Source organism: Poeciliopsis prolifica, unplaced genomic scaffold (assembly GCF_027474105.1).
Source record: "Poeciliopsis prolifica strain line A6 unplaced genomic scaffold, Auburn_PproV2 SCAFFOLD010, whole genome shotgun sequence".
In the NCBI taxonomy this organism is placed as follows: domain Eukaryota; kingdom Metazoa; phylum Chordata; class Actinopteri; order Cyprinodontiformes; family Poeciliidae; genus Poeciliopsis; species Poeciliopsis prolifica.
Genome location: NW_026562385.1, coordinates 4,289,766 through 4,312,899, shown reverse-complemented (window position 1 = coordinate 4,312,899; position 23,134 = coordinate 4,289,766). Strand labels below are relative to the sequence as shown.

The window sequence follows — 23,134 nt, the reverse complement described above, 5'->3', positions numbered from 1 at the left end:
GTGGAAGGTGAACATCTGCCCCAGTCTCAAGACCTTTGCAGATTTTTGGGCATTTCAAAAAATTTCCATAATTGCCCATCTCAAAAGTCGAGATGAGCACTTACAGTGTCCATCATTGCTAGCAGAAAAAAAAAACCCTCAAGAATTTTGATTTATCACAACATTAATTAATTATTCAATATTTTTGCAAGTATCAAATCTAACAGTATGGCAAGACTGCCATTTTTGGCTATTTTATCCACTAGTGGTTCCATTAGAGTACCAATACATACCAATATGACTAAAATAATAAGATTGAGTGCAAACATTTATGCCGTTTCATGGTACAATTATAAACCTTATATTACTAATGTGCTTAATTTATTAAAATAAAAAGCATTCCCTAAGCATGATTCTACCAGCACTGTGCATCAAAATGAGGGTAGAATTTTATTATCTATTTAGAGAAAAATGTTATTAGCTTTAGCACATTCCTCCTCGTGTCCCTACATGGCTAACATGACTTATGAGTTAATCTGACTCGGTGGAAAAGTGGATGGCAATCATTTAGTTTTCAGCCAAGTTGAAACCATAAACACTTGATGGGTACATTTTTGATTTACCATTTTATCTAGACAAGATGAAAAACAAAAAAGTTTATTAAAATATTTTGGTGTTTTGTGCAATCTTGAGACACATTTGCCACCATTAAACAGGGAGGACCAATTTATCCAATTTGGTACCAGACAGAAACAGAGGAAAAAAAAAAAGGGCAACAACTCTAACTTGCTCTTACAAATCTGAATCCAAACAGTGCAAAACTTAGTGTGGTTTAGATCCCAACTTCATATGAAGTTAAAAACAAAGAACCTGCTCTTCCATTCGTACACCCTTCTTTTTAGTCCACAATACATAAACATATTTCAGTTTGCTTCAGGCTCTGGTTGTTGAATTCTCTTTTTATCTCCAAAGCACATCAATATTTCTGCCAAATAAATTCAAAACCCTTCTAAAACCACCATAATTTAAATTCAAAACCTACATCAAATAAAATAAAAGAATAATCAAAAGAACAAATATAGGCGTAGACATAATCTATGAAAAATGTGGCATATTTGAAAAACAAATGTAAAGTTTAAAAACAAATTTCTAAAATCTTGTAGCAACCCTGTAAGACACAAGATGAACCAGCAAGAAAAATACGAGTAGAAAACAATAAAGAATTTAATATGTGCAAGTCATCAACATCACTGACACTAACAAGAAGTCATACGTTACCATTTTCTGGCTTCACTTTTTAAATCATTCTCAACATCATGATGAGGATTAAATCATTTCCTGGATTCAGATACTTTGGAACAGTCTGAGTCAGCAACACAGATCAGATTCTAGCAGCATTTAGTGAAATCAAGCACATGAAGCATACCGTAGTCTGTTTAATGCGCAAGACCCATGCAGCACAGTGATGGGTTTATATTTATAATAAAATGTTCTTTTATATGTATATATATATAAAAAGGCACGCAGGTCACATTAAGCAATTTATGACCCAAACTTTAAAATTTTCTGTACAAATCTATACATACAGCATCTTCAGCAAATACCCTTACTGAAGAAACAACATTGCACAAGAAAACTACCCAATAGTTCAACATCTGCAGACATTTCCCACAACAATGAGCAGAGAGCTTTTGGACACTTTTTTTGCACTGTGTAATAAAATAAAATAAGAATTAAAAAGCAATTTCTTTGTGCAGTCCAGCTACAAGAAAATCTCCAACACCTTGTAGGCAGTTAGACGTCTGAGCGGAGACGGACAAACCTGAATCCAGACCAGCAGAAGGCACTTTTGTTTCGTATGCGGCGCTTGTGTGCGACTCCAGGCACTGCAGGCCTGGACCTCACAGCAGCAAACCCCTGAATGTTCTCCACTGTTTTAGGCAAAGCTCCCTTAGTTCTGGGTCCACTTTAGCTTTGGCTCAGTCCGCACTGGCGTTGTTGTCCAGGGTAGTGAGTACCTCCGGCCTGAGAGGAACCGTAGGCAACTGAGAGACATTTTCACAGGGAGGAGTCAGCTCCAGGTCGTCTGGGTGAGCCGCATGAACGGGAAAGTCTGAAGGTACCGGATGCTCTCTGGACGAGGGCAGCGACTGCCCACACAGTGTCAAAGGAGTCGATTCCTGTGTTTGCAACGTAGGTAGTGTGTGATCTGGCAGGGGTGGGGGGCCTGGCTCAGTGAGTGTTTGCAAACCCTGGGTCTGTGTTTTTTGCAGCTGCTCTGCAGTCGGGTAATAAGGCAGGAAAGGCCTCTCAGGCGCACACGTCCTCATGGCGAGATAAGTGTGCATCAAGAGGTGAGGAAAACGTGACGTGAAGTACGAGACAAAGTCGTCGGGGATGGAGCCCAGGGTCTCCTGTACCTCGACAGGCAACTCTCGGTAATGATGTTTCTGTTGAGATGAGAGAAATCCTCAAAACTACGGCACTGAGGAGTTTGATTATTTTAAATCATGCAATAACTGTGCCTCACCTTGTTTCTCATTGCGCGCAGAAGGTCTCTGACTGACCCGCCCTTATAGGAGCGAAACTTCCGCAAATCTACCACAAAGAGAAAAATCAAATCCACTGAGTGTTTTACAAAATGAATCCTTTATGGGGTTAGAATGAATGAAAAAGGCCAGAAATTTATGTTTTATGCTTTATTACAAGAGCTTTTTTTCAGTGAGTCAGTATCAACTCCATCAAAAGCCAAAATATTTTTCTCATAAAAAAGGTGTACATTTATTATGTAAAGTTATTATGGCTCCACTGAGTTCAGAAGGACCATCGTCAAGCTGAGACATTAAAAAGTTGAATGTTGATTTATGGCTCTTTAAACAAGAAACAAAACATTTGAAAAGGTCTTACTTTACATTACAAAACCCTGATAAAAATATATTTTGTATACTTTTGAGATCATTGGTAAATGATAAACAACCCAGTCACTACTTTTTTGTTGTTTTCATGACTTGAATATAAAATAGTGGTTCTGCAATATTTAATTAATCAAACCACTGTTCTAGGTTTTGATCCTCAGTGTGGCACTGCAGACAGAAAGCTGCCTACTTCACAGACTTCTTCTTTCCTGTGACAGGAAACATTCAGCCCCGTCTGTGAGAGCAAATCAAAGAACTACGACACCCAAAATGAAACCGCACCACATGTAAGAGATCAAGGTGCCAAACAACACCACACCAAATAAGGCGACTTCTTTAGAAGATGCTTAATTGCGGTATAGCTTTCACCGTTTAATCAGCCTCATCATACCTGTCTGCAGTGGCACCGTGATGTGCTCTCTCCAGTCGCCTTTGACAACAGCCCTTCCTCCTCGCTCCAGCTGCCTCACGATTGGTCCGTCCAGCGGCTCCTTTTCTATTCTGTCACTCACATCCTGCCAAAAAAATAAATAAAAATAATTGTGATTTTAATCTGCAGCAATATAATAAGGCTGGATAAAATGACCTAATGGATCACTTTGTGCTGTGCTCTAATTTGAAACGTTTAAAAAAAATACATTGGAACCACGTAAATACCTCTGGAGATATGTCGATGGCGATGAATTTTTAGGAGATTACACTTATATATTCCGGAAAAAATGTGCCTTGTACAAAAACATTTTTTTGCTAGCATTAAGCATTAAAATACCAAAACAATACCAAGTCAGCTGGTCTCATACTCCGTTTGACCACGTACATTCATCTGCATTTATGTAATATAGTACAATCAGTCTACGTATGGCAACAAATGTTGCTGCTTCTCTCCACAAAGTGTTCAGGATTGCAGAATCCTGGTTGTAAAGACGTCCAGTGTGTGAAAAGAGCCCAAACCTGGAAGAACTGCAACTCCTTCTCCAGAGTCCAGAAGAAAGGATGTTTGAGAACACTTTCAGCTGAAGGTCTTCTCTGGGGATCCATGCTCAACATCTGTTCTATGAGATCTCTGGCAACAATTTCACCTAGGAAGATACAAAAAGAAGAAAACAAAAAACAAATCTGTTGAGTTAATTATGAAAAGAGAATTTTTTTTTGCTATTCTGAGAACTAGCAACAAAAACAAACTACTTTACTCCTCTTGAGTGCATCTCTCACCGTGTTTGTCACTTTGCAGATAATCAAGACTGTATCCTCCCAGTAATATATTTGCCTGCCTCTGGAGAGACTTCCCAAAGGGGTGACTTCCCTGAGAAACCACGTAGTAGAAGACACAACCGGCAGAGAAGATATCCACCGCATAGGTCTACAGGGATCACATTAAAAGAGTGACACCACAGTTTGAGATGGCTTCACAGGAAAACACTACGATACATTTCAGTAGTAACAGCTGTGACAGATGTGCAATTGCATTCTTGACTCACCGGGTTGTCCTTGAAGTCCTCACTGAGGACCTCTGGAGCAATCCAGCCCTCGGTCCCTGGAACCCCAGACCTTCGACTGAAACTGTGACGTCCCACCGCCAGCTTCTTACACAAGCCGAAGTCGGAGATCATGGCGCGGACTCGGCCGTGTGCGTTCGGCATGGATACCAGAATGTTGTGGGGCTTCAGGTCTCTGTGTACTAGAGGGACAGGGAAAATTATGTTTCAACATAAAGACATGAAGAAAGGGAAATAATTTTAGGTTTGAGAGACACTTACCTATTTTGAGGGAGTGCAGATGGGCTAATCCAGACATGGTCTGCTGCAGGAGCATGACTGGCTCAAGTTCATGACGGTTGAAATCCTTTTTCTCCACATACTAGCAAGAGGAAAGGAAAGGATATTGAAAATAGAATAATAATTTACAATAAAAAGCATTCTGCGGAGAAAACGTTTTGATGGGAATTTTTTTCTTCAGGGTGGTGAGATGGTCAGCCTTGGCTTGGATGAGGCTTTTAACTGCAGCCCATTCATTTTCAATAGGGCTGAGGTCAGGGCCTTTATAGAAGTTTATTAGCCAACTTTATCCATGGATAAATTAATTTTAGGGGGGTAATTGTCCTGCTGGGATGCAGCAGGACAATTTCAACAAACTGACAAAAAACTATCACCCTCATATGAACAGAAACTGGTCAACACATTTAGAAGCATCCCAAGAATCACCAAAGGTCAAGTCCATCATACACTGGAAAGTGTAAAAACTTTCTACAGTGAAGTGAGTTCAACATCACTATAGATTGAGAGAAAGAGGGAACAATGTTGCAAGACATTTTATGTCTCTTTTTTTTTTTTTTAAATAAATGTGGGTACATTTCAAACCCACAAATAAACACAAAACAAAAAGACATAAAAATAAACCAGAGGGAAAAAACAAGTAAATGAATGAGAAAGGGAGAGCTTTCCACAGTTTAATTGTATTAGCTTGTTAAAATGTGTTAACAACCAACACGTATCAGCATCAACCTGTAATGGAATGGTAATAGGTTCTATTAGTCATTTTAATAACATTAATATGTTTGTTCAAATGGTGAGAGAAAGAGCAGACAAACTCATGACAAATAACAAGTTGGGAAAAAAACCTCAATCATTTGTCTTATCAAATGCATTGAGGAGAGATGTAAGATTGTCATTCATAACAGGAAGTTATGTTTCCAATAACTCCAGTCTGGTTGGGGTTTAAATTATTAGTCTTAAAATGATAAGCAATAGTGGGCAATAGCTGGAGGTAGTGTGGGATATTAAACAGGCTTGAGGATAAGTTTATGTTAACATAATTCATATTTGAAGAGAATATCAAGATTTCCTGAATTTCTCTGAGCATCCTTTATAATTTGGAGACCAACAGTGACAGTGAAGCTTTCAGGTCTAGAAGCTCTGCCACTGAGCTCACTTTTAACGGCACCTTAGGGTTCAGCTGTTGTTAAAGATCAGAAGAATAACTATTTAAAAAAAACAAAATAAAAAAAGAAAAATACACGATTGATTATTTACCTCCTGAAGCGTGGCAGCACACAGCTCTATGGCGATGTACTGGAACTGGCGGTCCCGCTCGGTGCAGAAGTAACGGATAACATTTGGATGCTCATCAGACTCTCTGAGTAGCTGAACCTCTCGGTCTGCAAAGCTGAAGCACTCTGGGAGAATTCTTTTCACCGCCACTGGACGGTTGTCAAACTGCCCCCTGTTGGAGAAAAAGCAGAAATGTAATACTGTGATGTGAGAGAATATTTGAAATTTTACTCTGATTCCCTTACTTGTAAACCATAGTTCCTTCGGCACCATGGCCCAGCACTTGTTTGGGGTGGAAGATAATGTTGCCGACTCTGACTGTAGAGAAGTCTTCCTCTGACAAAAACACATTTCAAGCAGTGAAAACAAAGCCACAACAATCCAGCTGATGTACAAACACAGAATTAGAGCCTTACCTCCATCTTCATGCTCATAAATTGAGCTGCCCACCTCAGACACAGATAAGTTGGAGTGGTTGGAGGCACGGGGGGTGACGTTGGGGCTGCTGTGGTCTGAACAGTCAGAGCGAGTGCGAACCACGTCCAGGAAGTCGGCGTCGGGAGCCAAACCCACATCTGCAGGTGAGAAAGGCTGCTGCCGCTGGAGCAGCTCCAGCCGCTCCTCCATCTGTCTCTGGAACTCCTGGTGCTGCAGCTGCTGCTGCTTTTGCACACTCTGTCATAAAAAAAACAACAGAAAACATAAAGGATGCAACAATTACAAAACGTGTTCTTGAACTTTTTTAAGCCATTTGAGAACTAATACATACATTTGTTATTATATAAAGCTAATAAAAAGTCAGCAAGTACAGTTTCCACAGAGAAATGCTGAGGTATCTCCACACTCAAGCACCTTGTCCTCTTCTTATGAAATTTTTATATAAATTGTTCAGTCAAATTTAATGAAAAAAAAAAAAAAAAAACAATTGTTGGCATCCCTTATAAAGATGTGTGAATAGCCTTTAAATATATATATATATAAAAACACAAATGAAAATCCACACATCTATTTGCTAAAACAAAGATGTTAAATAATTGATATATTAAAGGTGCTTGCTGCATGGAACAGTTAAGCCTGTGGCAATAAGCAATAATTCATTTAATCAAATGCTAAATTAAGACGAGCTCAATAATTTCTGTTTGCATGATTGTTTGTTTTTCTCTCTTTTTCTATCAAAGACTGGATAACAAAAAGTGCATTGGTCTTAATTAGCCTCTTTTTGGAAGGACAATTTTGTTTTTATTTGTTGTTTTTGTTGTTTCAGGTGTCTTGTTTATTTATTTTGAATCTTGAAAATATCTTCCAGATTGTGTTAAATGTTCATTATAAATTACATTTTATTGATGTTTGAGAGGGTGTACTTGCATTACTATGCCATTATCATTTTATGACCTGAAAATGGTCACAAAATAACAATATTTTCATTTATCGCAATAATTTATTGTCCAGAAAAATTGGTCATTATGACAGAACTCTACAAGGTTTGCAGTTATTAGTTACAGCTGTGACATAAATCCTCTATAATAAGTACATCTGATGCTTTAGAAAAGGTAAAAAAAACATTTCTTACCTTGGGGTAGATTATAACAAAAGCCACCCAGCCGGCGAGAAGGAAAGTGGAGAAGATGATGGTGGCCATGTCTTTCAGCATGGAGTCCACAGGGGCCTCTGAGCGCGCCGTGCGGCTGCTGGTCCCCGGTTCCTGGATGGAGGTTGAAGGCTGCCTATCGTCCATGCCACTGTCATTGACCTTCTGAAGACAGGAATCAGAGGAGCAGGAAAGATGTTAAACAGAATAAGAAGTGCATTTTACTCTGCATTTTTCACACACACGAGATGACCCGAACCTCCTCTCCTTTCTTATCCGTAGTAGGTGGGATGACGTTGCCTTGGTTACGAGGGAAGTTTTCAGGGAATGTTTCCAGGATCTTGGTGTGAGCCTCAGGGGGCGTTTCATGGTGACCTGAAAACGGAATACAGAAAAAAACTTTACAAACAAAGAAACTCAAGTCTAAAGTATCCAAAACACCTACAGAAACATATTCATTTCAACCAAACAATGAATTTATTTTTAACGAAAACCAGTTTAAGGAGTGGAGACTCCACTCCTCATCACACCGGGTTACAAAGGTGCCATCAACTTTAGAAGAATATTCTTATGAGAATGTGTTGATAAAGTACCATTAAGCAAAACTTGTTTTCTTCAGGTGCAGTAAATATAAAATGAAAGAGAAAAGAGTCACTTTCCTTATTTCAAACGCAAAGTTATACTTTAAATCAGGGGTGCCCAAAGTCGGTCCTCGAGGGCCAGCATCGTGCACATTTCAGTAGCATGTCAGTGTTTTTCTTAGGGTTTCTAATGAGCCATCATTTGATCCAGGTGCATTAAACCAGGGAGAGAATTAAAACATGCAAGACGCCAGCCCTCGAGGACTGACTTTGGGCACCCCTCCTTTAAATTGTCCCATGTTAATAAAAGTCAGCGCCATGAATACAGCCAGCAAAACATGAAGGCAGCTGAAAAATGGAAGGTAGACTTTTTATTTGAGATTTTAAAAACAGATTAAACAAGCATTGGTAAAGAACAAATTATTGCCAAAACATTCCACTTCTGTTCAGGCTAATATTAACAATACAAAAACATTTCTGCAGTTCCATCACTCACCCAGTAGGTGTCAGGCCCCATTAAACTGAAAGCATAAACATCATTTCTAAGTTCTGATTAAGTGCGTCGTCTTTGGCTAAGTGTGCCGACATCAAAACTTGTGTAGGAAAGTGCATTTTTAAACCACTACAAAATGACACCAAATCTCTTTTTCATCCCCCAGCTTCAAGATAAGCAACTAAAGATTTTAACAGCTGTGATTTGTTTTGTGCCGTACCTATGAGAAGCAGATAGTTCCTCATAAAATTGATCCGGTTTCTCTCTCGGAGGCCAGCGTTGAATTTCACACTTGTGCTGGGAGTGATGACACACTCCTTATCCTCCTCTGTCTCTTGGCTATTAGGGCCTTCCAGCAGGGGGAAGGTGCTTCCACGAGGCTAAAGACAAACACGCACTTCCTGTTATCAGATCCCTCATGAGTTTCTATGAAAAGGAAGTCTGTAGAAATAGCAGCCTCCTACTTCAAACAAGTCTCAGTTTATTAACTAAGAAACAACTGAAAACCTTGGCAGAAATCAAACTTCATGCAAATATATAAAGACCTGATTGAAAAGTAATCTAAATCATGGCCATGTTGTTCACGTGATCAATGTTGCACTTGATTTAATATGCAGATTGTGCTCACCACCACTGTGACTCCATCATGCACCAGAGAGGGTGATGCATACAGGCTAGTGGAGTATTTGCCCACATATAAAGTGGCCCTGAAAAGAACAAACAAAAATAAAAACGTCAGTTAAATCTGTTACTTTATGGCCAAAAATATTTAAACTTGTTTGGCAATAAACTGTGCAGTGACACACATAAAATCTTGTCAAGCCAAATGACAAGGCTAAAACAATTCAGATGTTTTAGCCTGGTTAGACCAGGACCAACGAGTCCAGGTCTAACATTTCAGATTTTCCCTCCAGGCTTTTGGAACTTTATTTCCACAGAAGAAATATATGATTTACTTCAATTTGAAAAGAGGTCTCTGGAAGCTCCAATTCCAGCCAAAGATGTGATTTTTCAACCAGCCATTTTCCTTCTACTTAACTTTCCATTAATTTAATTAATATTAGAGTGATCGACCAGCTTTTTAGCTACATTACATAGCTTATTTATTTATCACTGAACATATATGTAGTTCCATTTTAAAATGGAACTAAATACATAAGAAAATGCAGATGATAAAATAAAAAAATAAAAAATAAGGCAAATTAAGCAAAATAATTACTTACATAAATTTATTTTTGGGTTTTTTCTCCTTTGGAAACGGATATTTCCACTGGGTTATTCGTCCTACCTCTCCGGACATGAAAGTGAGGTACCGCAGTGTTTCCACGGCCACGTTGGTGTGGGGAACTTTGCGAAGACCCTCCCGCTGCCATATGTACATGGCCACCACTGGAGAATTGTAGTTCTGCACCCACTGAACGTCTCCCGTCTCACTGTCCACGGTCACCACGAGGCCATCGCCGTTGGAGACAAAATGAGCCATTTCTGTGGAGGGAACAACGAGATGCAATTAGCATGCCCAGTTAAGCCAACAGCGAGAGTTTAGCTAACAACGAGCATGCGTTAGTAGGAATCTTACTGTATTTCAAGTCGTCATCAGGGAGAGTGGAGGCATAGTCGGAATAGGTGGCATTCCAGCGCAGCTCTCTGTTCTTTGTGTCGTACATGGTGATGGTGTACTCTAACAAAGACAGAAAAATGCTTGATTACAGAAGCAGCACACACATCCAGGGTTTCACTGTCAGTTTTGTTATAAAACTGCAAACCTGAGTCGTGTAAAATTTCCTTAACAATGCCCAACAAAAGCTATTGTGAGCTTTCAGCTTGCAAACACTCTTAGCCCCTTAAAATTTAAGAAGATAATTATTGAAGAGGTTGTTGTCTTGTTTGGAAGTTAAATAAATTGGCTGCACTAATGAGCAACGATCTTATAACAGTGTCACCCAAAAAAAATGAAACCTTCTGGTAAACTAGATTAAATCTTGTGTGTCATAGATTCTGGTTAGAATTTAAAAAAAACAAAAAAAACAAAACAAAAAACTGCTGCGCTAGTTTTGTTTTTACCCGTTCGTCCCAGATAGAGAAGGGATGAAGACGGACAGAGCATTTCAGCGAAGGACGACGTCAGTGTCTGCTGTTTTTCACCTGTTAGCAAATCCACCACATACCACAAGTCTTGCTTTTTACCTAAAAGAGAGCACATACACATACACACAGGAAACTGATTAGTTGGGTGATTTCAGGTTTCACTGCACCTGGCGATAGCAATCTTGCAAAACATTTTTGTCACGTTACAAACTTCAATGTACTTTGTTGGGATTTTATGTGGTTGACCAACAAAGTAAGTAAATAGTTTGTGTTCAGCCTCATCTAGTCTGACACTCCTAAATTAACCCTGATTAGTAAACTGATTCCACCTGTGCTCAATTTAATCTCAGTATAAATGCAGGGGTTGAAGGCTTGTTAGAGAATAAAGACCATCCTGGAGACCAAAGATCTCAGCAAGCAGATCAGGGAGAAGTTTAAAGCTGGATTAGAAAACAAAAACAGAAACTGGTGAAAGCTAATGATAAGATGGGTGGCAATATTAAAAAAAAGGAAACACTAGATACAAAACCTGTTGCTGGCTGGAAAATACTTAATACTTCCTTTCAATGAGACTGAATTTAATCAATTTTGCAAAGAAAAATAGGTTAAAATGTCCCTACAGTCAGAGACACACCCAAAACAGCAAGACTTTTAAAATACTGCTGATCCTCAATAAAACACATTGAGGTTTGTGATTCTAATGCATTCAAATGTTAAATTGTTCCACTTGCGAAAAATCCAATTTATAGCTGTCCTGATTAAATGAGGCACTATTTGCAAGACCAGTTATTCAAAATAACCTGCGACAGTTTAACCTTCATGTTAATGAGTTTTATCATTCCATAGTGAGATAGTCCCTCAAAGTTTTGCATTTACACTTTATGCAGTATTTTCACAAAATGTGAAGCCACATAAAAAGTAGTTATCTATTAAACTATTCAACCAGAAACAGTTTGCACCTATATAATTAAATATCCTGACTGATGATGATTGTAAGCAGGCAAATGTGACTAGCTTTTGTTCAAACAATGGCAGATCAAAGATCCTGTGTTAACACTTAAAAATTCAAAAGAGCTGAGACAGTAGATTTAGTGGAACCAGAAGACAATGTGTTGTATTCTGCTGAACCCAGATAACACCCACTCCTTTATGAAAGGTGAGGAGTATAAGCCGATCCACAAACGTGTATGATGAACGTGCATGCCATGACCACATGTAGTGTGGCTAACTCAAAGAGAAATTTATGAATGGGTTTTACCCATGTAGAGGATTCCGTCAGAGCTGCGACACGGTGAGGCTTGGACCAACTCAGGGATGGTGAAAGGTAGTTTCTGTTACAACAAAAAGCCTCAAATAAACATTGGGGTTTTAAGGGTCAACACCAAAATATAGCACCACGTAGTATAAACCACCACAGCTGCAAACTCATAATGAGAAAGCATGACTATTTTTCTACCGAACAAGGAACTGAGCGGTGGTTCACACCAAAGACGGAAGATTAAATGCTTTGACAAAACGCATTTCCTTTTACCGTGAGGCCTTCGTTGTTCTTTCCACCCAGAGAGTACAGGCTGCCGTCGTTGGGGTCCGGCAGAAACGCTGGTCTGGACAGAAGAGTAAAGGCAACAAGTTTATTGTTAAACCACAGATTGAGCTCAATTTGTGGCAATACTAAACAACATACACCGTCTTTTGCTACATAAAGATACAGTAGAACACAGTGTCTTGAAAAAGTATTATTAAAAAATGTTAAGTTTTATCACATTTTGCCACTTTACAGCCATAAATGTGACAGGCCAGCACAACATGAACTGGAACAACCAGAAATTGTGTCATTTTTTGAACCAATAAACATGTAAAAAGTTGAAGGACTTAAACTCAGTCAGCTCAGACTATCAACATCTGCAAACATCAATTTTCAAGTCTGGTTGCATGATTAGAGTGATTGTCCTTTTGAAAGCAACCTCCACCACAGTCTGAAGTCTTTTACAGTCATAGTGGTTTGTTTTCCCCAAGGATTTTTAGACATGTTTCACTGTGAGAAAGGAAGATTTAAACCAAGCCGCTGAGGCCTTCACAGAACACCTGGATTTATTCTGAAGTTAAATTACTTTTCTGTTAATTAGATGGCTTTTAAAGACAATTGGTTGCACTGGATTTTATTTATTCACAATCTAAATGCTGGCTATCTTAAAAAAATATTTTGTATCTTATGTGACAAACTTTTGGAAAGACCAGTGCGTTTAATGGGTGTGAACACTTTTGCAAAACATTGTCTTTTTTTTTCCGTTTGTATCAAACAAAAGAAAAAAAAAAAGATAACTTGGATACGTACTCTGCTACATGTGTCGGGACCTGAAGAACTGGATCTGTGAGGACACAAAGACAATAGTCAGGACTGACAGGAATATCATCTGGCAGACGAAAACATGGCCAGTGGCCGTTGAGTAAGTGAGCAACATGAACGCTGGAAACGTCGGACTGCAGAGGACACAAAGTCTAAGTGGACATGCAATCCCCAGTGGCAAACATGAAGGGCAAACAGATAAGCTTTCTGTGAGTAAATTAGGCATGACACACCAGCAGTGAGAACAAGAATAACAGTCATTCAATGTGATCGGAACATCAAAAAAACCGTCCGACTGACCTATCCCAGTCTTGTCTTTTAGCAAGACCTTCAGCAAAGTCTTGCTAAAATTTGTCCTCAACAACAAAAAAAAAAGATAATAATCTTGTTGGGAGGAGCCTCCATAAGATTTCTTCCATCTTTCAACGGGGTTACCAAACCAGTCAAACCCCAAACCTGAAGTGTCTGTTGCAAAAAGACAAACATACAAAACCCATCAGTGTGAACAAACTGGGTGTGGAGCAGGTGGAGCTGTACGGTGTCCACAATGGCACGGGTTAGGTGTGAGATAATTCAAAGATGGTAAATTACAGTTTTATTCAGTAAACATTAGTCTTCAACAAATGTTTATTGGGGGTTACATCTGACTGGCTGAAATATAAATACATGTCTGCAAAGAGAGAAGGGAGCAGCATTATGACAGGTTTGATATTAATCTGCACTGTTCAATATTGACAAATGTGGAAGATTTCTGCTTCCCTCTCATTGTTTCCTGACTGAAATGCAACAGGTGTGTGCAAAGCCTGGTGAAATTTATATTCAGTAGCCGTTCCAGGAGAACAGATGATGCGGAGGAGGCAGCCTCTGCCTCACCGTCGCAGATTTGGTTATTGAGTGCAGCCAGGCAGGATTACAAGCATGACCTAAATTTGTTTTTACCTTTAAAAAAAAAAAAAAAAAGCAAAACAAAACAAGTCAAGCCTAAAAGAAGTTCACAAAAGTAGGAAAATACACATTTAAAATTGTTAGTTTCTAACAAGACTATAAGAAAAAGACCTCTAAAAATCTTTCTTTCGCTAGTTTTCCAAGCCTCATTATGTGCAATTTCAAAGCATACAGCGCCTTACGATGGTAACCATGGTGCGGGCCATGAGTGCAGGTGACACTACCGTAAAGTTGCTGACCCTGGCCCACTCAGACCTTTGTGGCCCTGGCCCACTCAGACCTTTGTTAATAATTACCCGCTTCCCAATGCCAAGAGAACCTGAATGAACAGCTTCTTCTAGCACCGTCTAAAAACAAGACTTGACTACACAATAAAAATAGGATTAATAAATCTAGGCACAAAGGCAGTATATACAGCTCTGGAAAAAAAAATTAAGAGACCACTTAAAATGATCAGTTTCTCTGATTTTACTTTTAGATATGTGTTTGAGTAAAATGAACATTGTTATTTTATTCTATGAAATTCCAAGCAAACATTTTGCACTTATTTGCAGAAAATGAGAGACGGTCACAATAACAAAAAAGATGCAGTGCTTTCACACATCAAATAATGCCAAGAAAACAAGTTCATATTCATTTAGAAGCTAAAATGCTAATATTTTTCTCAAGAAGAGTTAAGAAATAAACATTTGGTGGAATAATCATGAGGTCTCTTAAATGTTTTTCAAGACTGTAAATATGTTTTTAAAGAAATACAATTGATTCAACACATAATGACAAGCTCTGTTTTTAGATTCCTGGGGTAGGAAGCATTAGAAACTCCTAATTACCCGGGCTAGACCAGACAATCCAGGGAGAGATACCAATTACATTGCATAAAAATGTTCAGGTGTGGACATGCTGTAAGGACAGTTCACATTAAGTAAACACAGTAAAATGTTGCCACCAATTTGATCAATTTATTGCTTTGCTCCAATGAAAGCTGCATCCCAACAAAGCAAAACAAGGATTCCACTGTTTTCAACCGGGCATCAGGACAACAATTGTACTTTGTGTTTGAAATGCAATAACAAGAATAACAAGAAGAAGACCATACAAAGACTTTAACTTGACATCAGTCTTCTCCTCTTACCTTCTTTCAGAGTCCACTTGATAGAGCCAGACCTTTTGCTAACGGCATGCAGGTTTCCATCCAGGGTGGACACAAAGAGCAGGCTTTCAGGAAGGGCAACTGTGCTGGCGCTGCAAAATCCCTACAAAAACAGAAAACAGCTCAAATAAATTATCATCATGCAACACTGACAGGATGTCTGGTTCTTAACCGGTAGATGTGTTTATGCATGCATCCTGGCATTTAAATCCCCGGGTTAAGTTAGAACATGCGCGCCTGCATTTGGGCAGTGGATAAGTCTGTAATCGCTCAATTATTACTCAGCATCACACACAGCAAACAGCATCAAAATTTTGAAATAATCATGTCATGATATGAAGACATCTGGCTCAGGACAACAGACTTGTGTTAGCTGGTCTATTGTGCTGCTGCATGGCTTAAAGCACAAACTAGAGCAAAGGGCAACAATGGAGAGGAAAATGTAACATGCTGAAATCATTCAACCTAAATTCTCATATTGTGTACTTTCCAACTGTAATCAAAAACAATGTCACTTAAGGGAGAGTTAGGAGTGGGGCTCCTTTAGTTTCCATAACATGTTTGTGTGTTTATCACTACTGCATATATAAGCAGCAGAACTTGGCAATGTGCAGAAGGGGCAGTGCTCCATACAGCCACCAAAAAAATTTATTCATTCCTGAATTTCTCTAGTTACTCAACAAGTACTTTAATAGGGGCCTATTCTCGCACAAATGTCTACATGCTATAAAAAGCATGTCTGTTGCATTTCTTTTCACAAAATCATTCTTGGATTATCAGATTTCTCCTGCTCAGTTCTGCCTATTTTTAGCTCCTTTCACAATTAGCCATTTTAAGGCTCTTTCACTTAAAATCAAAATGAGCTGCTGCTGGCCACACCTCCTAACTCTACTGAAAATTCTGCACCTAACCTGTGTTCCTACTCAGAAATTCTGACTTGGAAAAATCAACTGGAACACTCTCTGAAGTTGGATTCCCAGCTGAGAAAAGGGAGCAGCTCTTAAGGCCTAGTTTCCCAGCCAACTTGTAAGGTCGACTTTGTGTTTCAATATGGCTGCTTCTCACATCTACAATGGTAAGATGTAGAGGAAACATTTATTTCACGTCTAAAATTAATGTTACGTGTGTAACCTGCATCTCCAAAATGAACTCATTAAAAGTGTTTTTTGCTTATGGAAAGAAAGCTTAAAATGATTACCTAATCAATCTGTGCAAAAGGAGCTAGAAGACATGCAATGTGGAAGGTTTCTAACACATTGTGTCTCCAGCTTTAAGGTTCAACCATGCTATACTGGTATGGATGGCTGGTAAATCCTTACAGGGTAAAAGTTACATTCCTGCCTTCCAGTAGATCTTGTAAAGTTGGTTTTGTCTTTTGAAACGCATCTAAGGATTTTGCCAAAAGAGCTCTTCAAGTTTAGCACACACAGCTGAATAGTGGGCTGGCAGCCCAGATGGACACTCCTCTCTCCAAGCCCTTCAACGCCTACTCACATACAAGGAATACTGGAGCGCACATGGCACCAGGGGCAGGGTCTGCCTCAGATAGAGCCCTATCTGGACCACATAGACTACCACTAACAGTTACAGAAAGGGATCTAATCTAAGCATGGGCAGGTGTGAGATTTTTGTTTATTTTCTTTTTTAATCTGGATTAAAAATGCCAATCTATTCAGCAACAGTTCTGTTCAAAACTGTTCTTGTTCAGCTCTTCGAAGAGAAGCGCAATCATAAACAGGCAGATGGTATCTGGTTAATTAATCAGGTTATCTGCTCAGGTAGCCTGCAGTTGGCTACAAGCATGTTGCTATGCCAGCATTAGTTTTTAAAACTAATATAATAAGAATGCCCTGGTTCTCTTTCAGTTTTCAGACATTGACTCTCAGTGTTTTCCAGAAACATTTTCAAGTAGCTGAATTCGTCTTTCTTAGTGTGTTTCTACTCCATACACATGTTAGTCCTGCAGAGTTGGTTCTATCGAGAACCAAAATTGCAACATTGGTAACATTTTTCAGATAGTTCAGTTCACTTTCACAATGCACTGCATCAAACTAACCAAATCTGTTCCCCCTCCTTACCTGTTGTGGCACTGCACCAAGAACCAATGAAGGAAATGACACAAAATCCTCGGAAAAAGAGGATTTTTCAGAGGAAAATCCTCTTTTTCCTCTGAAAAAGAGGTGTGCATTCACACAATCAAAAACAACCAGAGTTTGATTAAAGTGCACTAAAGAGGGCTGGTGTGAATCCATTCTTACAACCAAGTTTGAAATGCAGGCGTCTTCTTTCAGCCAGCTGACTACCAGTGTGCAGCTTTCTCCTTCATCTTAAGACATTAAGACATGGGAACAATATGCTGAGAAATGTGGTTTTAGAAGTGTATCTTTTTAAAGCCACAGAAGCAGAAATTAGCAAATGGCTCCTCCAGTCAGGAGTTTGAGAAACACAGTCTACTTAACCATCCCTCCATTTTCTAGCATCTTTGTCCCTAGTAGGGTCAGAAGGAGTGCTGGTGCCTATTTCTAGCCAACATTTCCAGGAAAAGGCAGAATACACCCTGGACAGGTCGCCAGACTGTCGCAAGTCTGCTTACCAAACCGCTAATATTCAATAAGGTCAATCAGATCAGCCTTTTGATGTTTTAAGATGTTTTTAGAATTCTGAAAACAAACATTTAAAATATAAAAATGTTTTTAAAATAACAGAACCAGCAGGATTTACATCCATCAGCCTTTAATGCACGTGCAATGAAGAACACGTGGAACTACTACTGCGGTTTGTCACCACCGTCAGTGACACGACCTACCATTCCTCTGTAAACACTGTCAGTGACCAGTGGCAGACACCCTATAAAGGCCATTTCACAATAAGCTGTGTACTCTAGTTGTTCGTCACACTGTTCTGAAAGTTCTAGCACCAAAATGAACAGAAACTAAGACAAAAAAAACAAAAAAAAAACTGAAAGTTTCAGATCATCTGCAGACAAAAAAAAATATTGCTCAACACTGGCCCTAAGTTCTCTCCCTGTGGTCTCATCCATCCTTTATGAGCATGCATGTCAATAATACGCACCTGCAACTGTTCCCACTGGGCCTCAACCTCACAAGGCACTGTACAAGCGTGCTGCGAAGAGTCATAACTAATCTGTTCTCGCCCCCCTCGTAACCTCCAGCAGCTCTCTTGGTTTCACAAACAAATGAGTTCCCAAACATCTGCTGGCCCTCTAGGTTTGCATGGACACCAACATTTAGCAGCTGATGCATATGTTGAAGTGTTGCACATCAGGGACATCTGCTTCACAGTTTATCAGCTCAGAATGAATGCAATTTACAAAGGCTCAATTAAAGCAACGGTTAAAATAATACACACCCTTCCATTTCCTCATTCTGTGTGTTACACAGAAATAGCATTGCAAAATAAGGGTTGCATAATACTGCAGAACTAGGTATAAAAAACCTCTTCACTCCTGTTCCTGAATCTAAATTTTCAACCTTTTTTTTTTTTTTTAACTGAGGTCAGCTTCAAAAGGGACTTCAATGCTTGTGTTATCATCGTCCGTGGTCAGCGGAGGGTCACCACGCCTTGCAGCCTGTTGCTTGGCAAACCAAACCAAATATAGAGCCGCTCAGAACTGTCAGCTTTCTCTTCAAGTTTCAACAAACATTTTAAAAGAGCGTGAAAAAAAGCCTTGTGGTCAAAGTATGAAACGGCAACAACAAAAACATCAAGGTAAAAAGTGAATTTCTTGTAGAAGCAACCACATTGTCTGCTGCCATCAGCAATTTCTGCAGCTTGCCTGAGTGCAGAACAAACCAACACAGGAACCAAGAAAAAAATATATTTTCACACATCTGTGTATGTCATGGGAAGTGCATACTGGCAACAGCTTCAACTAATCAACAAATATATCAAATTTGTTGATTAAAAAACATATCTACTTTTTCTTTAGATGTAGCAATTCAAAATATGTTTGCACTGAACACCGAGTGTGTAAAATTGACCTCTGTGTCGTTTCGAGCAATTATAAACTTACCACATTTATGACACCTATTAACCATTAAATTAAGTTTGTCTAAGTATGAAGTTATTGATGCGTCAGGCTTTTAAAGGAAGAATTGTGTCAACTGTGACGGATAATACTGTCGAAAATAACTTTTCTTCTCTAGAAATCCCAAGAAGTTTTTCTCAGCATATATAGTTGGACTATCATTTGTCACCCACATTACACCTGCTTACTCTAATGGGCTAAGAGAAGAACCCGAGACATGACAAGGGATTTTAAAGCCACTCTAATCTGCTGCTTAGCTGAGCTGGTTTACTCATGTAGCATTGAAGGGTCTCTGCTCTTCAATGCTACTTGGCTTTTAAAGTTTTGGCTCATTTTCAACATGTTAATTACTTTTGATCAAAATTAAAGCCAAGACATCAGATTACCAATGCTTTATTCCAACCATCAAAAACCAAGGTGTTAATGTACTTCATAGAGTGCATACCCAATACGACATTACTTCAATTTGAATGAACTTATAGATGTTTTTTGTAAATGGCCACAGGTCCATCGTCTGTTGTCGTGAATTCAGTCCTCGTAAACAGAAGGTATACACATTATCAAGGTTTCAAAGTATGAATGACCAGGCCTTTACAGGGTTGTAAATTATTTAAATCAAACCTCAAGTGTACACAACTACATACCACAGATTCCACCTATTCATTATTTATTGAACACTCAAAACAAGGCACATGTTAAGTATCAAATGCCTGAAGAAATCAATGTAACAGTGTAATGCAATATAACTGAAAATTCTGAAATTAGGGGGGTAAAAACTTTAAAACTAAGTGATTATTAAGAGCTGCACTGTTTTGAATTTTTTATGGTTGGCACCAATTTCTAATTGACTTTAATTAGGGACTTTGGATCCTTTAACTATATCTTAATATAGAGAGCAGAATTAGTTTCAAAAATTTAAACTTTCTATTATTATTATATTAAAATTTCCCCAAGAAGTCACCATGTGCTACTTTTACAACGAGCATCCCTCAAAAGCACCTAAACATCCTTCAGGAGTACAACTGTGACTTGTGCACATGCATCAAGTTGTTGAATTCAAGTGTTGAGATAAGCAAGCCTTTAAAACATCATATTGACATTAGTAAACAATTAATGTTGAAATAGGACTCAAAATTACCTAAGATTTTCCTAATCCTGATCAGCAAATGGGCTTTACTGGATTTAAAAATAAGGGTAAACTTTTGATATCCATTGTTTGTGTTAGTTGAGGGCCATTGTGTCCAGTACTACTGAAACAATAGTCACAAATCTGTATACAAAATCTTGCATCTGTTATCAAAAAGGAACCTATCAAAAGTTCTAACCTTGACTGTGTATTTTTTTCTATAATATCACATGGTGTTGGGCTGTCAGGTTTCAAGATTTTACTATTCTAAGCCGATCTGAGTTTGTTTGTTGATCACTGCAAAAAAAAAAAAAACACTGATGGATTAAAGGGCAGGTTAAGTGATGATGGAAAGAAACATCGAGGTTATCACGACATCACAAATGTATATGTTTCTAATAACTAAAAGCACAAGTGAGTGGCAAAAAAATGAATGTGATGAAATTGCACAGCTGTAAGGACAAAAGGTTTTCCGTAATGTCCTGGAACTCCACAGATAAAAAAAACAACAAACGTATCTACTCATGTTTTAATGCGTCAGAGGAGTTGATTTTAGACCCCACAACTTGTCAAATGAATAGTTTAGCAAGCTAGCTAACGTTCGTATTTAGCTAACCGCTGTCAATACGCAGCATATGGACTGAATTTTAGCTTCATTGAAGCACAAACATTTTTATGAAAACGTCCCAAAGTAGAAAAAATAGTCCCACTATAAATTGTTTAGTCGACAATAATAACCTCATCCCGTCATCCAGTTAGTTTATTCGGCTAGCTTTCTTACCTTTCGGGGACCAGCGTAGAAAAACAAGGCTAAAATGCAGCACAGTAGAGCCCGTTTTCGCACTGGCCAGTCCATGTTAGCATCGGGTCTCAAACCGGGACAGACTGGCTGGCTGGTCCGGGGCGGCTGGACGCTACATAGAAATTTCGTTTCTGACTTCCACAGACAGATGGGTCGAAATGTTTGCTACAGCGTTGGTAGAGATGCTTCTTCCTGAAATTAACACTGCGGAGGTTGGACTTTTGGATTCATATCCACAGGAGTGGAGGAGGGGAGGGACGCCATAGGCCTCTCAGCCAATGAAAACGCGCCTCCACACACCGGATGTGCTATAAAAAAGCAGCATTTACATCCGGGGCCATTTTATTCCGCAAGAGTACGCGCTGCACTTATCATGTGCTATTAGCTGAACCCTAAATTTTGTAATAACTGAGTTTAAGTATGTCTCTCCAGCTACTTGCATTCATTTTGGGTATTAATACGGATGTAACGTGAATTCAAGCTTGAACAAATTACATGTACGCGCTTTGTAAATGAGCACTAGCAGCTCACGTGGCAGCAGCGTGGGCAGGCCGCGAACCATGAAGGTAAGACTTGTCTACACGCTTTTTAAGTGTTTTCATATCACGAGTGATGATGTTTTTGTGCGTTAGACTTCTGATATAAAAATGAAGTCAATCTTTAAAATCTGACATGGTTCTACTGAGAAAAGGCTGTACTCTGTCCCAAAACTAAAAACACTGAATAATATGTGTATTCTTTCAGGAGCAGGAACCACAGATCACCAAAATAACATGGTAAGTAATGCTTATAACTCGCAAATCATAATTGTCATAGGTGACTTCGGTGTTAACTTTTATTTTTCTTACAGGTTGTGTGTGGCTCATCAGATGGAAGGTGTCTCGCCTTGAACTGAAGCAAGTTTCCTATGTTGCACATAACTTTACAATGCATATTCATAATAAAGAAAAATATTCCCTTCTACCTGTGTCTGAATTTGATTTCTTTAAACCAATGTTTGCACTTTTTGAACTGGAATGGCCCCTTCCTTAGCCACATCCAGTAGTGAAAATAAGTGCTACATTAAAGTCTTGTCATAACTGGGGTTTCGTGGCATTTTCTACCAAGATGCTCTTTTAAAGCAAGACACAAACGTTGCATATTCTCTACAAATGGAGAATGTTTGCGTTGGTTCAAACAGATTTAATTCAAGGATATTTTTATTGTCATATCACCTTGCTTGTTTGTGGTATGAGATTTGGTCTCGGGTCCCAGATTAAGAAATTTACATCAAAAAATAATGTACCTGTGATATTTGAATAAAATAAAGTGACTTTTTAAAGACATTCACTATTAAGAACCTTTAATTACCACTGCAATCAACACAGTAAATGAAGCTCATTGGTAGAAATAATTTCTTACCAAGGCAGGGCGTTTCAGAATGGTAACTTAGATATGTAATTTTTCTTCTGTAGCTATTGAATGTGAATTAAAAATTGCTGATTAGGCCCAATTTTTTTCATCAGTGTTTTGATTTTGGAGACGGTTTTAGGTCTAAATTTGACTGGCAATCAAAAACATACAAGTTATCTATGGTGTTGTGAGACGGTACAGTTCTAGTAAAGTTCACGTTCACACATTGAATATTATTTTACTTTATGGGGCTCTAAATGTTTGCAACAGTCTTTTTTGGATGTCATAATGCAACAAATTATTACAATGATTTTTAAAAAACTGCACAAGTTTGACTTTTTCTCTACTCCACATGTAACTATACTTGCAGATATCCAGGAATTACTCCTAAATTCATGCATTTTGTATCCCTCAAGAAGCTTTTTGAATAATGGTGCAAGATATTTTATAATATTCTCTATAGATAACATGTAATATTGCACATTTTAGTATTTTTTTAACCATAAATTTGTGAAATTTCTAAAATTATGTCCAATAGCAAAATTATTTTTATTTTTAACTTGAAAGAAATTAAATACTTTTAGAACCATGTGATACAAAATTTGTTTTATATTGACAATTTAAGGCTGCTGA

At 38.6% G+C, this 23,134-nt stretch overlaps 1 protein-coding gene and 1 long non-coding RNA gene across 2 annotated transcripts; one reads left to right on the top strand and one right to left on the bottom strand.

The window, feature by feature from the left end:
* Window positions 1-620: 620 nt before the first annotated feature.
* LOC129363741 (serine/threonine-protein kinase/endoribonuclease IRE1-like) lies at window positions 621-21,313 on the bottom strand. Its single transcript, XM_055036016.1, has 22 exons — window positions 21,089-21,313; window positions 15,116-15,236; window positions 13,027-13,060; window positions 12,223-12,295; window positions 11,950-12,022; window positions 10,668-10,790; window positions 10,183-10,284; window positions 9,827-10,088; window positions 9,232-9,310; window positions 8,824-8,983; window positions 7,789-7,904; window positions 7,512-7,694; window positions 6,358-6,616; window positions 6,187-6,277; window positions 5,924-6,113; window positions 4,652-4,751; window positions 4,373-4,572; window positions 4,107-4,254; window positions 3,846-3,973; window positions 3,286-3,409; window positions 2,510-2,577; window positions 621-2,429 (listed from the first exon to the last, which is right to left on the bottom strand). The coding sequence occupies exons 1-22, from the start codon at window positions 21,161-21,163 to the stop codon at window positions 1,959-1,961; spliced, it is 3,180 nt and encodes a 1,059-aa protein (XP_054891991.1). The 5' UTR covers window positions 21,164-21,313; the 3' UTR covers window positions 621-1,958.
* Window positions 21,314-21,454: 141 nt separating this feature from the next.
* Window positions 21,455-22,432, top strand: LOC129363663 (uncharacterized). The gene is made up of 3 exons (XR_008606334.1): window positions 21,455-21,675; window positions 21,854-21,885; window positions 21,960-22,432. It is a non-coding gene; the product is annotated as an uncharacterized LOC129363663 (long non-coding RNA).
* The last annotated feature ends 702 nt before the right edge of the window (window positions 22,433-23,134 follow it).

What these genes read in the sequence shown, in the direction of transcription:
- LOC129363741 (XM_055036016.1), bottom strand. Translation starts at nt 21,163, where the DNA reads ATGGACTGGCCAGTGCGAAAACGGGCTCTACTGTGCTGCATTTTAGCC. An exon ending in AGAACAACGAAGGCCTCACG is followed by an intron (nt 12,023 to 12,222) that starts GTAAAAGGAAAT and finishes TTGTTGTAACAG; the next exon opens with AAACTACCTTTCACCATCCC. An exon ending in GAAGGAACTATGGTTTACAA is followed by an intron (nt 6,114 to 6,186) that starts GTAAGGGAATCA and finishes TTTCTCCAACAG; the next exon opens with GGGGCAGTTTGACAACCGTC.